Consider the following 18,183-nt stretch of genomic DNA (forward strand, 5'->3'; position numbering starts at 1 on the left):
CCACATGGATTCTTCCGCTGCAGAAAGTAGTCCCCCCCGCGTACGCTACACCGGCACAAACAGATTTTCAATGACACTTTTTTGGGGAAACAAAAGTCTAATTGCAAGATCTGGGTGAAATTGTGGTACCCAAAGTTTGCATTTAGTCTTAGAAACGTCAGCTAGGGATTTGTTTGCGCTACTATCTTAAAAATCTGCTCACGACTTGCATAATTTGACTAAGTAGGCATATTTAATTACAATCCACAATCCGATTCAACAACTGCTAACTGCTTTAGGATCTACTTATCTCTCTTAAGTAAACTTACCATTAAGCTTATTATCTAACATTGGACCACTGGCAAAACAGTATCTATTGTTTTCTAGTTATGCTAATGTACTACACTCTACAACACTACTTTGAGCTAATTTGAACTAATCCTACTTTATTTACAGTCGGTTAAATAGTCTTTGTTATCGTCGACAATCATTCTTCCAAGGTTTTTAGCATTATCTTATTCATATCTTAGCAAAAAACGCATACAAAATTCACATGACCACACACAGAGATTGAGTATAGCATTGATTTTACAGCTTCTACGTCAGCAATAGCATTAGGACTAAAGTTCGGCGTCACCTCGCGTTCTTGTAAACATAAATGCTTCCCTAAAAAAGTGTCATCAAGTTTTTAAGGATAGGATTAGACGGAGAAAGCTGGAAAGCTGTGCCGATTTAACGTACGCATTTTCTGATATATAAAAAAAAAAAGTCACTGTCCAATTTGCATTTTTTCTCTCTACATGATCAGAAAGAACCGATGGACTTCGATGGATCAGGCGATGTGATTTTCGTGTTTTTTGTCTTTTTCGAGGATTAGTTGACAAAATAGCGTAAAGGCAGCCTTATCTTTAAAATGTGAAAAGTCCTGGCTAATGAGCTATAAGAACGATGAGTCTTCCTAAAAATGTCCCTACCACATGTGACATCAAGTCTGTTTAGTTGCAGAGTGCATAGATAATTTCAGTGGACGGACCATTCTTTAAACTGTGGTTCTTCATGTCTCTTCTGCCTCCCAGTTGGAAGTTGGCGTCAAAAACTAAAACTCCGCCCCGCCTTCGTAATTTTTTTTTTTTTATCGGTATATTTTTCTCTTTTTACGACGCGCCTGTTTTTTAAAAAAGTAGGCCAAGGCGAATCAGTTGTGAGACTCTCCAAAACTAACCTACAGCTACGAAAACGCTAAAGCCTGCATATGATCACTGCATGGGAGGAAAAAATGGCCGACTTTTTACCCCATAGAGACTTCACAACAGTAAGTTGCCATGATAAATACTCTTTGTAATATATGAGAAGCTGTCTACAGAGATGGACAGAGGTCGCGTGGGTAGGAGCCCTGAATCAGTCTTTTTTTTCAACCTGAAATAAATGATCAAGAAGTAGTGTGAGGTGAGTTCTGTACAAGATATTAACAGTACCAACTGCAGTTTTGTACAGGCCAGGAGCACTCTCGTCTTTCCGCTTGAGCAGTAGTCTACCCTGAACTTTCAAAACAAGTTGTGCTTCACCCAAAAGTCCCGCTACCGCACTGCCTTATGGGAAACAGTTCCATATCGGGGCAGTTACGTCCTTCCGCGATGCGTCCACAGTTGAGGACTTTTTCCATTTGTGAAGCCCTGGAGCGGTGAGAGCAGGAGAGGAGCGGGGGAGAAAGACAGGAAGTCCCACAAAACTCTGATGGTGAACAGAAACTGGGTCACATCGATACTCGTCCACCGCCGCCAAGTCCCGCTGTCTCCTGATCAAAGAGCACTGTGTTCAAATCATACTTTGGTTCAAGTTAGAAGAAGAAGAAAAAAAAATCAATATTCATAAACTTTGACACCCACAGCACGTTTCGCTAATTAGCAAGTCCTTCCCAGCGACTGTGGGTGAGGAGGCCAAAGTCTTCCTGAAGTCTCGATGTGGGAGGGGCAAAATTATGGATCTGTTGGGTTGGTTTGCACAGGGGCGGGTCCCGAGGGAGGGGGGAGCAGTTCACACGAAACCATCACACTTTCATCATAAACACATGATCACATGTTACAGTACAGTTCAGGGACACACGCGGAGAGGGGCTGCCCTCCCCCTCTACTCCCTGACATCACCACAGCCCATAGAATAGATATGTATATATATTTATATACAGAAAATGAATACATATTGGACACCCTAGACATAAAGTACATTCAAAGAACTGAACCAACATTCTTGTTTAAAACACATTACAGTGACTCTCCTGATAAAAAAGAATTAAGGTTTTGCTTTCACCAAACTCTTCAAAACTCCTCCGTGCCGCACACAACAGAACACACAGAATGGTACATATTCTCAGAATACATTGACAAATAAATCGACATTTTCAGCCCTCGTTCTTTGTTACCGCTGGATGGGCACTACCGTTTTCTATAATGTTTTCTCTAGAGAGTCAGTTAGCCTCAGGCTTGTGTTTTGGTTTTGCACCTGCGATGTACAATGGGATTACTGGAGTATAATTCAATTAGTTACATGGACGATGAGGAGTTATTCTCGTGCATAGCGCCGCGTCAGTTGGTCTTTTTCTAGCGGCACACAGTGACACAAAGGCTTGGGCTCTGGAGTTGGCAGGTGAGTAAAACCGGCGACAGTGTCAGTCTTTGAGTCTGTTTTTCATGTTTTAGACGCCATTTTCTTAACTAGTCCACAGTCAGTGAGCTCTGCTGGGGCCTGGAGAGGGGCAGAGCGAGGAGAGCTGCCGCCGCGAGTCACCCCCCACTCCCCAACGCTGTAAACCGGACCAACAGGCCCAAAGAGACTGGGAAGGGGCGGAGCCCAGTGGTGCTGCCAGCGAGGAGGAAGTGACATCACGACAGAATCCACAGGGGACGCCGCTAACAGTATTCTGCTGCAGCCGCTGACCTCGCGCTAACATGGAAGAAGAAGAACGAAGCGACGCCAGCGGCCGCCAGGAAGGAAGGAAGTGAGGAAGGAAGGAAGCGAGGAAGGAAGCAAGGAAGGAAGCGAGGAGGGAGGATGCAGGAGGGAGGGTGGAAGTACAGCAGAAGAGCCTGGATCAGCCCCTCCCTGCCACCTTCCTTTGTGTTTTATTCTTTTTTCAATGTGCCTTGGAGAAAAGTGGCCGGGGGAGAGTGAGCCCTCCTCGTCCTTCCACAAACTTTAGATCAGCATCAGAAGGGCCAACTGTTCATCTCCCTTACCAAAAAACATAAAAACAGATTTGTACATATATACTGATTTATACACACTTTTTTACCATGTAAATCACAAAAGTATAGAAAAATAAAATGTTTTATAATAACGCGACACTTTCTCTCTCTGTCTTTTTCTACTCAGAAGGTGGTCCCAGGTGGAAACTGGCTCACTCCGGTGGGTTTGTGGCTGGTTTGACAGCGCGTGCGCTCCAATGTCCGCCTCGCCTTCCCTCGTCCAGCCTCCAGAGGGAGTCTTCTGTGATATTTTCCTAAAGCTAGTTCTCCTCTCGCCTTCGCCGGTTTCATCTGTGATGTCCATCAATACTGAGTACAGCTCCTCCTTTATTTACTGCAACAGGAGAGAGAGGAGAGGAGTTACTACACAAGACAGGACAATGGTACTACACATACTACTACTACTACTACTACATGCTCATGGATCATGTTACCACAATGAGATTCTAATCAAAACAAAAGAGAACAGACTAATGTTTACAAGTGGAAATGTCAGAAAGTAAATATCTTATATTAAAGACACACTATGTAACTTTTCTGGTTCTGCTCGTCTTATGAACATGCTCTTCACCAGAAAAGTTAGATAGTGCAGCTTTAAAGCAACTTGGCTGAAAACTGCAGCTTTACAAATATTCACAGTTTCAAAGAAAAATGCTAATTAAGAAACGTAACTTAGATGATTTAAATATCAGTGTAAAATTTTGCAATTTAGAACACAATGATCTACAGAATTACAGTCGCTAAAACTGAGCACAACTGAAGTGAGCATTTACACATGTAGTGGTCTTCATTAAAAAAACAAATCTTGTTTTGTTTGAAGAATCATCGTGCATTGACAGAGACACAGGACAGGGATTTTGGTTGATTTTTGCTGTTCCAATCTGGAGAAATTGCTTCATTCCTCCATCTTCATCTGGTGGTATCTTCATCCAACGACCCTCCTCTTCCTCCCAGCCATCACATATGTTCAGTTTACAGAAATATAAACACAGATTTTATTGACAAACCACCTGTACTCGGCACATTCCTTTTTGGTGGAAGAAATTCACAAGAATAAACAGCATAAATATAAAGTTCTACAACGTGATGGTGCCAAAATTTTAATGAAATGTACTCCGAGAGAAACAGGTTGGAAGAACAATCTTGAAAGTGAAATCGCTGAGATCGCTAAATTACTCAAACATGCATGGATGACATCTAAATTAGCACAGTACCCCCATTTTAACCAATGCTGACTCAGTGCTTGGTGAGAGTTCTTTGCTTTTTGCTGTCACCAGTGTACAGCTGTTCAGCCTGAGTATCATAAATGTGAGATAAGAAAGACAAAAAGGAAACCCATCTTTTGAAAGTGTCCTCAATCTGACAGTTTGGGAACAAGTTTTTTTTTGTTCTAGTACATACACAGACATGGAGGGGGTTGAAGGAGGGAGGAGAGGGAGGAGAGTAAACATCCCGGGACCCTCGTCATGACAGATGCTGCTTAATTCGGACTGATACCGGCTGTGCGTCTCCGAGCAGCTCCCGACAGGAAAAATTAACGGGATGGAAAAAGACGAGACTCATTTGCAAAGCGGTTTGAGAGCAGAGCACTGGTGAGACTGGAGCACGCTCTTCTATGGCAAGCTCAATCTATGTCAACAGAAGAACAAGTGCGGGGCTGCACGCAGGGAGGGGCCACGCTTCAGATGGAGACGTGTCAGAGGAGCGTGAGGTTTAAAGGGCCTATGTATTATGATAATGAGTCTGTTAACCATGTCATGATGTTTTATGCACATCTAAAACATACTGTACCTACACTTGTGTTTTGATTCATCCACACGTGTTTCATTAATCCTGTTTATGATCTTTCTCACTGCTCTGAATTACTCCATTGTGGTTCTTATGTAACAGCATCAAAGTGGAAATGAAAAAGCCGTTTTAGAGCTTCACTTCACATGTGTTAACTGTGTGTTCTCTACACCTCTCCAAACACGATGGGCCTGGTGTTAAATGGCTGCTAATAGGATTTTTCATGGTTGAATCACAGGGATGTAACAATAGCCAAAATATAGTGACATCGTATCATCAAAAGTCTCACAATAATATCGTGGATTGTCATAATATATTGAATTACAAGTTCCTTTGCTTAAATGCATGGTTTTATAGAAGCAACAGCTTATAAACATCAGGAACTACATATCCCATGATTCATTTCAGTGCAAACAACATGAAGAGATATGTTTTTTACTTGAATTGTTGAGATTATGATTGTAATAATTCACACTGAAATCTTGTCAACATATTTTAAAAGCAAAAAAAAAGTGTCCCATCTACAGTTATATAAGCTTATTCAACATATCTCAATAAATATCATACCGTGAGATGCATATCGTGATAATATCGTACCATGAGACCTGGTTATTGTTACATCCCTATTGAATCCCATTGCCATCCGTAGATGCACTCTAACACGAATATTTTTCCTTTATAACAGATTTGAAAGTGTTTTTTCCAAACATGGGCAATACTTAAAGTTATGATATATCATATGAAATGCCAATTTGACCAAAACCATATTTCAGTAAACTTAATAGAACCATACATTTTTCATCATTTCATCATTAAACCACATAGCACATTATGCATTCCTGGGGCTTTAATTCTCTTTCAAACATGCTTTTGGTTACCGTGGGATTAAAATAATACAATCATGTCTTCATTTGGAAAACATACTTTATAAACTACCTCTGTTTCCAGTGAAATGAAGCAGAAGAAGTTCAGGTTTTACCTGTGATGCAACTAAACAGGCAAAATGTGAATTGACTATTTTTGAGGCTCCAAGACAGCTTATTCTCTTTCAAACATGCTTTTGGTCACCTTGGAATTAAATAATGCAATAATGTCTTCATTTGAAAAATATATTTTATAGCACTGTGTAGCACTGGAAACAGTGCTACACATGAAGCAGAAGTTCAGATTTTTACCTGTGACGCAACTAAACAGACAATGCAAATGGAGCATTTTTGAGGCTCTTATTTAATAGATTAATGAAACAAGCGTGCACAAAGTAAAAACAGAGCTCCTTTAACTCATGATAATTTAGTGTAATCAAGTCTGTAGTCTTGATAACGACTCTTTACCTTATCTTTTAAAATACGTAACATTATTAACAAGTTTGTTCCGCTATTGTTGCTGCCATTGCACTTGTTCAGTCCCTGCTGCATTGTTCATGTGGGTAAGCTCTGTAAGCCCCTCTCCATCTCCCCACAGCGCCACTCCCCTGGTGTCCACACTGTCGGGTCCACTGTGTTTGGTTCTGCTGCAGCATCAGCCCTCCTCCTCTCACTCTCTCTTCTCCTTCCCCTCTCCTCTCCCTGTCCTTTCTCCCCCTCTCCTCCTCCACCTCCTCCTCCATCTATTTATCTCTGGCTGAGTCTATCCATCTCCTGCGCCTCGGTATCATAGCTCAGATTTCACGGGGGATGCACCGAACAGAAATATCCACGGCGAGCTGCATTCACGAGCTCAGCAGGGAGCCCACACAATACACAACAGCACAGACGTATGGAATATAAAGGTGAGGAGGCAGACTGCAATCCACTGTAGACCAAGACATACACGGACATATGCACTGTGTAAATCAATGCAGTCTCCAAGGAGGGTCTATGGAGCTCGGACAAGAAATATCCTTCTCCGATACAGATAGTGAATTTGCATAGACTATTTTAGGTAAGCGTGCTCACTCAGGACTATAATGTTGTTTTTATATAGCTTTATTTATGCAAAGAAGTTCCAGCTGGATTTGTGGACTCAGATCTAGGTCCTAGCCTCAGTGGAACCTATAGTAGATGCTTGAGTAATAGAGGACACAGGAGAAGAAGGCAATATATATTATGTGGACACTTGTCTCAGTGAAGGCCCCTACATGGTACAAGAATTCGATTCATTATCTTCTCGCTGGTGGATGACGTGCAAACTGCTGAGATTTTATTAAAGCAGTTACTTACATATGTTTTAGTTCTTCTAGTTTTGACAGCCTTAACCATTTTGCTATACATTAACGTATACACTAAAATGTTAATTAGTGTGTATCATTCGTTCATTCGTTTTTCAATATAAAACCAAAAATAAGAACACGAAAAAACACAATTTTATGTTTAAATGAATAATGGAAAAAAATTGATAATGACTGTTTCCCATTTTCATGACTTAAACTGCGATGCCGGACTTTTGCGCCATATACGGACTGAACCGAGACTAAACCAGGTCCGGGACCAGACCAGGACCAGACCAGAACCAGTCCAGGACTGTGTCTGGGACCAGAACCAAGACTGAGACCGGGACTGAGACCAGGACTGAGACTGGGAACAGGACCAGGACTGAGACCGGGACTGAGACCGGAACCAGACCAGGACCAGACCAGGACTGAGACCAGGACTGAGACCAGGACTGAGACTGCAGTCAGACTGGGACCAGACCGGGACTGAAAACGGTTCAGTCCTGTTTCAGTCATGTTTCTTGGTTTTTGGTTCAGTCCATATGCGGCGCAAAAGTCCGGCATCGCAGTTTAAGCCACGGAAACGTGAAATGGCTGTTTTTTCCATTATTCATTTAAACACAAAATCGAAAACTGAAAAAAAATTTATCGAAAAAATAAATAAATAAATAAATAATGAAGAAAATAGTTGTTTTTTTGTTTTCTTATTATTGGTTTTATAATGAAAACGAATGAACGAATGATACAGATTGTGATCTTATATTTGCTGTATGTTTTCATTATTCAGTCAATCCATGGTTTCAGTCACATGATTTGAAGGATTTGTGAAGATTTTTTACCATTATAAAGACACCATTTTGATTTTAATTGTTAATTGTCATAACAACAGCCAAAATTTTTCATTATTCTTAAACCATACAGAATGTCCAAACGTGATGAAATCTGCATAATGCACATTTTGCCTGCACTGTGTAACTGTGTTTTCTGTGAAAGGTCACCTGCTTGTTTCCATGGAGATGCTATTGCTTTACTAAAAAATTTTCCAGAATAAGCATAGTTTCAACTACAGATTTAGTATTGCTTTAAAGGTAACATGCAAACTTATTAACTTAATATAAAGTTTTAATGACATATTGTGGAACATTTTAGGCAATGCACGTCTCTATGAAGCTGAGCAGGTGGTGGATCCCTCACTGGAAATGTTACACAGTGTACCTTTAAGTAATCTGAAACTGATAACCTGTAACTGGTACATGTTATATTTTTTATTTTCACTATTTTGGTTGATCCTAACTACTTGTGTGATTCAGTGGTGTTCGAGCAAACCAAAAGAAATGTGCTGAAGCTGCGAATACAAAATACTCAAGACCAAAATGTGAAATAAATATAAAAATGAAGAAAAAAATATATATGTACAACTAAAAAAAATCATGTTTGAAAACCGCGAACATGCCATTGTCTCTGCCTCTTCATATCTGCTTCATATCGCTGCGTTTTGAGCTCCAGCTGTCCTCTCCTCTCCTCACAAGAAATAAAAATATATAAACCACTTTTTTTTCCTCTTTTTTTTCTCGTCATCATCTAAAAAGTCCAGAAAACCGCGAGGGGCGAGTGAGCTCTTTAGAAGAAAACACTTCAAAAAGGCGAGATTTCTCACAGCAGATCAGAGCACAACACAGCAACCCAATTCCAAATCTTGTGTTCATATAACTTTATTCTGACACTCAAAAAGCAGTTACTTATATATGTCACATTTTTGACAAGAAAAACCCATGAAGAAACTAAAAAACATATCTGTAATACTTTTTACCTATGAATTTAACCCAGAGGACAATATATTTTTACATTATAGAAATTACATAAAGAATTGAAAATGCACAGATAACCCCACTTCATATAGGAATACATATAAAACAGTTACTCAGCGATATAATGTGATGAGTATATACAAGTATCATATATTTACAGTTTTTTGCTTAGTTTTCTTCTGTACAAATCTTTTTTTTTTTAATGGTAATTCGCATTGGCGTTCACATACCAGGGCTTAGAGACAATGTTACGCATCAATACGAAGTCATCTGAGGTCTAGTTGCATATTGTTTAAGCTGGTTATAGACAAAAAGCCAACAAAAAATAATTATAATAATGTCTGAAAAGTGTTTTTTTTTTTTTCCTAATCTAAATTCACACTAAAAAACACTAATTACGAAGCACCACACTGAAGTATTTACACGTTTAAGCCCGGATAAGTGCGCGACCGGATGCAAAAAACGAATATTTTTAAACTGTAAACTGTTGACAAACCCGTGCAGACTGACGCGACAGTGCCCCTATGGTCCTGGTAGAAACATCACTAAAACATATTGAACATTTATATTTGTTTTTTTATTTGATTTTGGTTCATTGTTCAGGAAGCACAAGTGTGTATTTGTTCGTAGGCTATACTAACGCACAATGTCAAGACTTCTTTTATTAAATTGCAAGCCCTTAAATCTAAATGGAGTGGAGCCACGCACTAAAAAAGCTGCGGGAACTACATTACCCATGATGCTTTGCTCTGTTTCAGTGCAACCAGCATGAACAAATGACTATTGCGAAACACTTGGGACTATGACCAAAATATAGCAATACTCATTCCCATTATTACATTATCGTAACCATAACGACATCAACTTCAATATTGTTTAATCCCCTTTTCAATTGCAGATTTGGAGATACATTGACAAAATTAGTTTGCAAGTGCATACACCATGAATTATAAAGAAACTATAGGCTAATATGTTTAATTTTTTTCTTGTTATTAACGCATAAAGTAAAGAAAATTAAATGAAATTAAGTTGTAAAACAGTCTTTGGGTTAAGCAAGTTAGTATCAGTGTTTGTGTCATCTAAATGGTCTTAATTTCCTACTTTGACAATCATTACGTTAATAACTTTCAATACCTTTAATTCTACCTACGCATAGATATACAAGGCTATTTGGTCACATGCTATGCTAATATTGCAGTTTGGTGTTTAGCCTAGCATAGCACAAGTCAATATGAAGTTAGCTTAAAGGCCTGTAGCTGATTTTTTTTTTTTTCCTTAGTTCCCCAATAGTTTATTACTGTGTGTATTAGGAAGCATTTTATTGTGTGATTATCAGGAAGGCAGTTTTAGCATGCTAGTTGTTGTTAGCATTATCATAAAGACAAGACTCTGCTCTGGTTCTGAATTGTGGTGAATAGTTGGGATGTTCTGAATGCATAAGGTAAGTGAGGAATAATGTTGAAACACTGCAAAGATTTTAAAACGAACTGCTGTATTTTTGGACTATAAGGAGCAATATTAATAATGTTGAATTCTCTCGTCTATTTTCATACATAAGGAGCACCAGATTATAAGGAGCATTAAGTGAAACAAACGGACAGCACTTGAGCCTGACCCTTTAGTCCAGGCAGATCGTGGCGTAATTCGCACGGCGTTGCCTCCCTGTCTTGGTGAATGTGGATTATGAATGTTGGTGGATCATTTCATTTTTTTTTTCCTACGAGGAGGATAATGTGTTTAATGCAGCTTTGTGCACATTTGTTTACGTTTTACAGTAACTAAACATAAAACCACACGGTTAATTTGCATAAAATATAAGTGCTGATGCGGTCATCTGCTATCGGACTAAACTTTGCAAGGCTCTTGACTATGGTAGCCATAATGCTCCAGGAATCCATCAAGCGATGCGGCTTTGTAGCTTACCAAAGTCGTACTAAAACATTTTGACAGATTTTTGAGCAACATGTACCACAAAAAATCAGTTCGGGATCAGTAAGAACAACCAGAATTAATACATACGACGCACCGGATTATAAGGTGCACTGTTGATTTTTGAGAAAATTAAATAAATTTAAGACAAACTTATAGTCCAAAATATAAGGTACTTCTGTTTTTCACAATTTTTAAGATGGTAAAAATCAGGTACAGAGCCTTTAAGATGTGTTTAGTTGCCATTGTAGCTAACATCTAAATCTGTGATGTGTTTACCAGGACCAGGCTAAAGTCGCGCGTGTACATTAGCTTAAACTGCATTCATCGTCGTAGTTTTGTTTTGTCTCCCTCGCACACGGTACACTCACATTCAAATGCATATATAGAGTGATATTTAGAGCACAGAGGCACACACATTCATAAACCTCTACGTCATTCAGGCCTACGCGCGGGACAGACCTAGCGCCGCCGCCGCGTCTCTCGTAAACGCCGGAGTTTGGGTCAGTCTAGAAAACCCCTAATGGTGCATATGTCACTAGCATACAAAAGGAAGAACAATGTTATCCACGTAGGTTTCTTTGAGTTACAATATCAAAATCAAATCTAGAAATACAAACGACCAAGGCAATTTGAAGCAACAGTTTCACTTCCTGTTTTGTTTTTCTTTTGATTACAAATTGTGTACTTTGTGTGTGTTTTCTAGAGATGGGTATATTCATACCAAACTTCGGCACAGATTGAGACACTGACAAGTGTTTTTCATTTTAAGATCAGCTCAAACTGGTTAGGAGCAAAGATAATGGTGTCATGGTAAAACTTGTTGAGTTTCAATGTATGACACTGTATATATATCAGGTGTCCACAATACCCGGGCCATGGGTCATTTGGTATCGGGCCGTGAAAGCACGAAGCCCCCCTCCCATATGCCGTGCGCCACGTGGACTGCACCTTCTCTCGTGTTTCCTGCGCCAGTGAACCAGAACTAAAACCAGGACTAAACTAGGACTAATATCAATTCTAAACCAGGTATAAAACCAAGATTAAACCATGTCGCACAGACCACGTCTCCTCCCATGTTTTCCATGCCTTTAAACCAGAACTAAACCCAGGACTAAACTGGAACTAAACCAGAACTAAAACCAGGACTATAAACAGTTCTAAACCAAGTCTAAAACAGGATTTAACCAGGACTAAACCATGTCGCACGGACCATGTCTCCTCCTGTACACGCCGTCTTCCTGCGTATGCTGCGTGGACCTCCTCCTATATGCTGCAGGTCCGTGAAAATATTGTCCAATGGGTTAGTACCAGCTGACACTCTCTGAATTTTTCAGAATTTGTGATTTTTGTGGGAAAGTGCTTAACGGCTATAGGAGAAAATAGTGGGGACTGGCTCCTGTTTTCCAAAATCTCTCTGGACTAGCCGAGGTGCTAAGTGGACGATAACATTAGCATTAAACACCACATCTACTAATTATATGTTTATGGGGCTAACAGCTCAAACTGAGTCATGTTTTTTACTCGTGGTTCATAAAAGACAGTTGGAACTATAAAGGCATATTTCTCATACAGTTTTTAGTAAATACTGATAGACTTACAAATGTATCGTCTGATTTGTTAATAGTGAGGCTACTTTTAACCAAGCTTTGGACAGGTTCAAATGAAAAACTTGAAGATTTTCTAGGTCCTATGGAAACCAAACGTGTAAACATTTTTACATTTTTGTCAACAGCGGTCACAGTATTAAAACAGTTGCTTCAGTTGTCCTTGCTCATTTGTCTTTTCAACGATTTGATTTCCACATTGCTTAATCTAACACTAGTTTTAATATACAACATTAATCTATATTTTCTTCAACATCTCAACTAAACGTAACTGGCTGTATATGATACTCTTATAAATATGTAACATCTCAGAAAGTTAGCAAAAATGAAATCAAAAATAAAACTTCAAAATAAATTGCACAAACTTTTTTTTTTTTTTTTCATCTTTTGAGTTCACAAACACCCAATATACGTACAAATGAAAACCAAAAAATACTGGCATAACTTGAGTCGAGTAGCTGCGCTGAGATGTGGACAGCTAACCGTTAGCTACACGTCATTTTTACCTCGGGTTTTGCACAAAGGTTAGCGCTGTGGTGCTTCTCTATCAGAATCTAAATATAGCGCGTCTACGTATATTTATAGTACAGTAGTAGTTGTATCAAGAAACAGTTCAGAGTTGAGTTTTGCCAGTTTCGTTGACCTCTGCGTAAACTTAAAAAAAAAAAAGACAGAAAGCTGGTTGTGTGTCTGAGTTTGTTAGCATTTCCGTTAGCTTATCCTGAGGTAAAATATTTGTGCGATGCGTTAAAAGATCGGTAGCGAGTGTTTGAACCTCACCTACAGTTGTTAGTGAACAGTTGGACTGCTGTTCGTGTTACGGTGATCGGCCCGTGTCTTCTGCACATTTTCTTCAAAACCTACTACTTTGCATTTACTGGGGATGTTTTTACAAAAGATGGTGAACATATATCCATCATTTGAACTGTATTTTTTGTATATTTAATTATTTTTTGGGTTGCAACTGTAAACTAGTCTAATGGTGATTTGATATTTACACCGGATGCCCTTACTATTGCTACATTACTAAGACAAGAATTGGAAATAGGGCTGAAAAGTGGGAATACATGCATCACAAATTTAGGCCTGAAAAAGTAAGCATCAAACCGCCGTGTTTTTTTTCCCAGTGGGATGCGTCTATTGACAAAGCCAGTCTTTTCTAGTATTTTGAACCATATCACTTTTGTTTCTGGTTCTGATATTGTCATATTTTAGTTATGCGATTTGGACATTGTAATTGTGTGTTTGTTAGATGTCCTAACAGTGGAAAACGGCTCAAGAAATGAGCGCCATCAGCAGACAAGCAGGCTGAGCTACAGCAACATCATGTCTTGGTCGCTTTGCAGTGGAAGGTGTTTCTTGGTGAACAGCTGGTGCCTTTTGCTTTGGCGTTGACTTTTTAAATTCGTAATCAAGGTTGAGCGCTCCACAATGTTCGCTGCACACTTGAGATGATTTCTTAGGCAGTCAAAGGTTACCTTTTTTGTCCTTCCTGTGTGTCAATCCTGCCCATCACCTTCGCCTTTCACTACTTTTCAATTTCGTTGGAAATTGAAACAGTTTGAAGGGAGGTTTCACATAGATTTACACAGATCTGATTCCCTTTTGCATTTATGGAGTTTGCAAACTTCCGAAGCCCATTTCTTGAGGCATTTTCCACTGTTAGGACATCCAACAAACACACAATTACAATGTCTGAATCCCATAACTGAAATATGACAACCAGAAACAAAAGTGATATCGTTCAAAAGACTAGAAAAGATCGGCTTTGTCAATAGACGCATCCCACTGGGAAATCAAAAATGGCGGTTTGATGCTCACGTTTTCGGAAAATCCTTTCCAGTATGCATTTCGCAATGACCGGAAGTCAGAAATTCGTGATGCATGTATTGAACCAATGTCTGGTTAATTGCTTTAACCAACTATATACCACTGCTGCCCCCTACTCTATATAAAGCATAATACATTCAAACTTCTGACAGATGTAATGTAACGTTTTTTATATTGACCTATTTCTTTTGATGGACTTTTGCTTGACAATATTATGGATACTAAGCATTCTTACACTGTTTGGTATCTGCCCCATAACTGTTTTCAAACACTGACATTTCGCAGTTAATAAAAATATGCTAATGTAACCTCATTTGCAAGATGTATTAGAAGAAAGTGTACACATTTACACACCATAAGGTCATAAGGGTTCATATTTAAAGAACATTTAATTCTGTCACCTGGACAAAAGATTTGGAATGAATAAGTTTCGGCACTCCAAGAGGCTTCTTCAGTTCTGACAAGGTTCTGGTAAGTCACTGTCTTATTTCTGTTTGAAAGGAGGAGCGAACTACACCGAAACTAACACATTCTAGTTATTTACAGCAGGTTTGGACTTGGGCCGGCCCACCTCAGACTCATTTGGGCTGGTGCGTCGGTCCAATGGTGGGCTGGTCCAGAGGAAAAATGCCTTTTTTCCATCGACCCTGATTTACAGTAAGTAGTATCTGTTATTAGTTAGCGTTTACTGGTAACAATTGTAATGCTGTTTTATTCTTAGTTACAAAAACATTGGATGTTTTAGTGGTTTAGGTAATCATTTGGTCTTTTGGTTCTTAATTATTCAATCAGAAAGTAGAACAAGCCTCGCATTAGTCTTGCATTTGGGTTGCCAGTTTCAATGCTGAAATCCAGTTGATTTAAACCTGAAATGTCTGTCTCTGATCTGAATAGTCTTTACCTAAACCCTAGTGCCTGCAGACAGTCACGAGTCAATGCTAGTGCAACCTCTGCAGCTCAGGGAGTGAATTCTGGAGGTTCTGAGCTTTCACATGAGGCCTGTCCATATATCGAGAATCAGAAAAACTTCTATCTGCAGGTTAATGCATTGGCAACCCAGGTTTAGTTGTTTTTGTGTGGTTAAAACAGACTACGTACAGTTTTTTTTTGGTGCAGTAACAGATGACCTATACTTTGCTATGTAGTAGGCACTATTAACTATCAGATTGCAGTAAAATCATATTGTTTTCCCATCTATAAAAACTACAGTAAATGCCAAAGTGCAGCATGTAAACAGTGTGTAATGTGCAGAAGACCTGGCTCTGGTACAAAACTGTCCCTGGTCAAATCTGTGCATGCCAAACCACACCTCCACCGCCAGATTCACCCACAACTCAACAATTCAGAGAAACAAAGAGGCAAGAGGAGCAGCGCCACGCTCACCAGAACAGCCCAAGCGGATTTGAGTTTTTTGTTTTTTTTTAAAGTTTGAGTTGTTTAGGTCTTTGGGAAGTGTGCCGCCTGGGTGTGTTCCGGCCAGACGGGGGCGCTGCTCTCACCTCGGACGTGCATCATGCTGCAGAGGATCACATTGGTTTTGGTGACACAGCACCGAATACAGCAGTCAATCCAACAACCCAGTCTCAGGAAGATTAGGCAGAGATACATGGAATAAAAGCAAATAACACGACATTTTGATTATAGATTTGAGCTGAAATGACAGGAGATCAGAAGTTTATGCTCAGTTGTTACAAAAAATTGTTCAGATTTCTAGCTCGGTCATTATTACTTGGCTTATTCGATGCCCTATTTTACACTACACATCAGTATTATAGGCCTAAATATATGTATATCAGTTAGTGTAGGAATGATTATAATTTCACATATAATTTCTTTTTTTTCAGTTTTGTAATTTCTCAAAAAAATAAATACGGAGTATAGAGCTCAGGATTGTTACGTCATATTCAAAATTTTAATGTTAATCCAATGGAGATTTTAAAATACTCATTCAAAAGTATTCTAAAATTATAAAACAATAAATGCTTTTACCAGCAGCTTATCAGGTTGTTATATCAGACTTTTTTTTTTTTTTTTTTTTTTTTTTTTTTTACTAATACCTCAAACATGGCAGATCTCCAGGGTAACAGTCATTTTTTTGATGTTCGATTATGAGCTCTATTCATGGGTTCAGACAAATTATTTCTTCCTGATTTGATGGACTTTGCGAGAAGATTTCCCCGTTCAACAAGTATAATATTTTAATTTCAATTGCTTAATTGCCATGACAACAGGAGACGGTTGCCATAGCTTAAAACCAGTGAAATGTTAAACGTTTTCCCAAACACATAAATGCATTATAAATCTACACAATTTTGTTCAAAGTTTAGCAATTTTTTTCTTAATTTTAAACAGAATTTTCTTATGTTCCAATGCTGAAAATGGGAAAATGTCAGTTTATCTCACGTTGAAGATTAGTAACTGTGTGTGTAAAAATAAAAACGTTAAAGATCTTGTAACAGTTTTCTGATCTTAACCGAAATCGTTGAGTCCAGATTTTGGTTTTCGCTCATTCCAACCATCGTCTCGTAACTATTCCATGTATCCCTGATCCACAGACAGTTACAAGTACAGGTTGAGACTGGGTTCATATCAGAAATGCTCTTGTGCATAATCAGCTCCCCGAAGAAAAGCACAGAATGAACCAAAACAAAGACATGACAGGGCCGCAGCTCCAGGAAGCTTTAGTAAAAACCGTATCTCTCACACTGGAAGGAAATGCGTGCTGAAGGTTGACTTTTGTGTGATTTTAGTTTGGGATGAGTCTCTGTTAGAGTGTTTGCGGTTCTTTTAGTAGGGAGTGAAGCGACTGTACCCTCCTCTGTAAAGGCTAGCCTGCAACATCAAAGATGAAAAAGCACCGATCAGTATTCAGCTCAGATTGCACTGCGTCTGCCCAAATTTCCTTCCTCTTTCCGCTCGTGAGGGTTCCCACAGTTTTATCCAGGTCAAACTCAGATTAAACTAGTGTGTGTTTGGGCTGCTGGAGCTAGAGCTGCTTCTGGTTAGTTTGGATTTTAAGTGTATGGAGGCAAGAGTGCTCTGGGAAATGGTTATACATGAGACTGCGGTTTAAAATAGAATATTGTTTACTTTGGGGGGGTTGCCATAGAGACGATTTGGCGGATGTTTATGCTAGATGCCCTTTGACATAATGGAATATGATGCACAGTACATGAGGACTGTAGTTTAAAATATAATACAGAGATGATTTGACAGATTTTGGAAAATTTACGCCCTACTTGTCATAATGGACATGCCTGAGAACTACTAGGGGTTGGCATGAACATGACGTCAGCACATTTTTAAAGCCAGATGCCCTTCCTATCATAATGGAAAAGAAGATTAACCTGTGAAATATTGTTTAAATTGACTACTTGGTTGCTATAAGGGGTTGGCATAGACATGATCCGGCAGATTTTGGCACATTTTTATGCCAGATTCCCTTCCAGTCATAATGGAAGATGATATACTTGAGAATTAGTTTAAAATATTGCGTAGTCTACTTGCCATAGAGATGATTTGGCAGATTTTGGCACATTTTTATGCCAAATCACTGTCTACTTGCTTGCCATAAGGGGTTCAGGATTCCCACTGTCATGGAAATCCTGGAAAAGTCTTGGATATTGAAAATGTTTTTGTAAATTCAGTGAAAGTTTTGGAAAAGTCATGGAATTTTAGTATCTCTTTCATGCAACTACAGTGTTTTGTTAAGTTATCATTAGGCTATTTTAAAGATTTTTTCCAAACATATGTTTAAAAGAGACGACACTAAATGCACTAACAGTATTTTGAATGTTAAAAAACTATAATCC

At 39.0% G+C, this 18,183-nt stretch overlaps 1 protein-coding gene across 1 annotated transcript in view; it reads right to left on the minus strand.

The window, feature by feature from the left end:
• Nucleotides 1-3,500: 3,500 nt before the first annotated feature.
• LOC110161044 (RNA binding fox-1 homolog 3) overlaps nt 3,501-18,183 on the minus strand; it is a 180,500-nt gene continuing 165,817 nt past the window's right edge. Inside the window, 1 exon segment of the mRNA XM_055152615.1 lies at nt 3,501-3,555. Within this exon segment, the coding sequence (XP_055008590.1) occupies nt 3,553-3,555 (3 nt within the window). The 3' untranslated portion in view covers nt 3,501-3,552.

The sequence above is a fragment of the Boleophthalmus pectinirostris genome, unplaced genomic scaffold (genome assembly GCF_026225935.1).
Source record: "Boleophthalmus pectinirostris isolate CB_2022bp ecotype Guang Dong unplaced genomic scaffold, ASM2622593v1 HiC_scaffold_17, whole genome shotgun sequence".
NCBI classification, from domain to species: domain Eukaryota; kingdom Metazoa; phylum Chordata; class Actinopteri; order Gobiiformes; family Gobiidae; genus Boleophthalmus; species Boleophthalmus pectinirostris.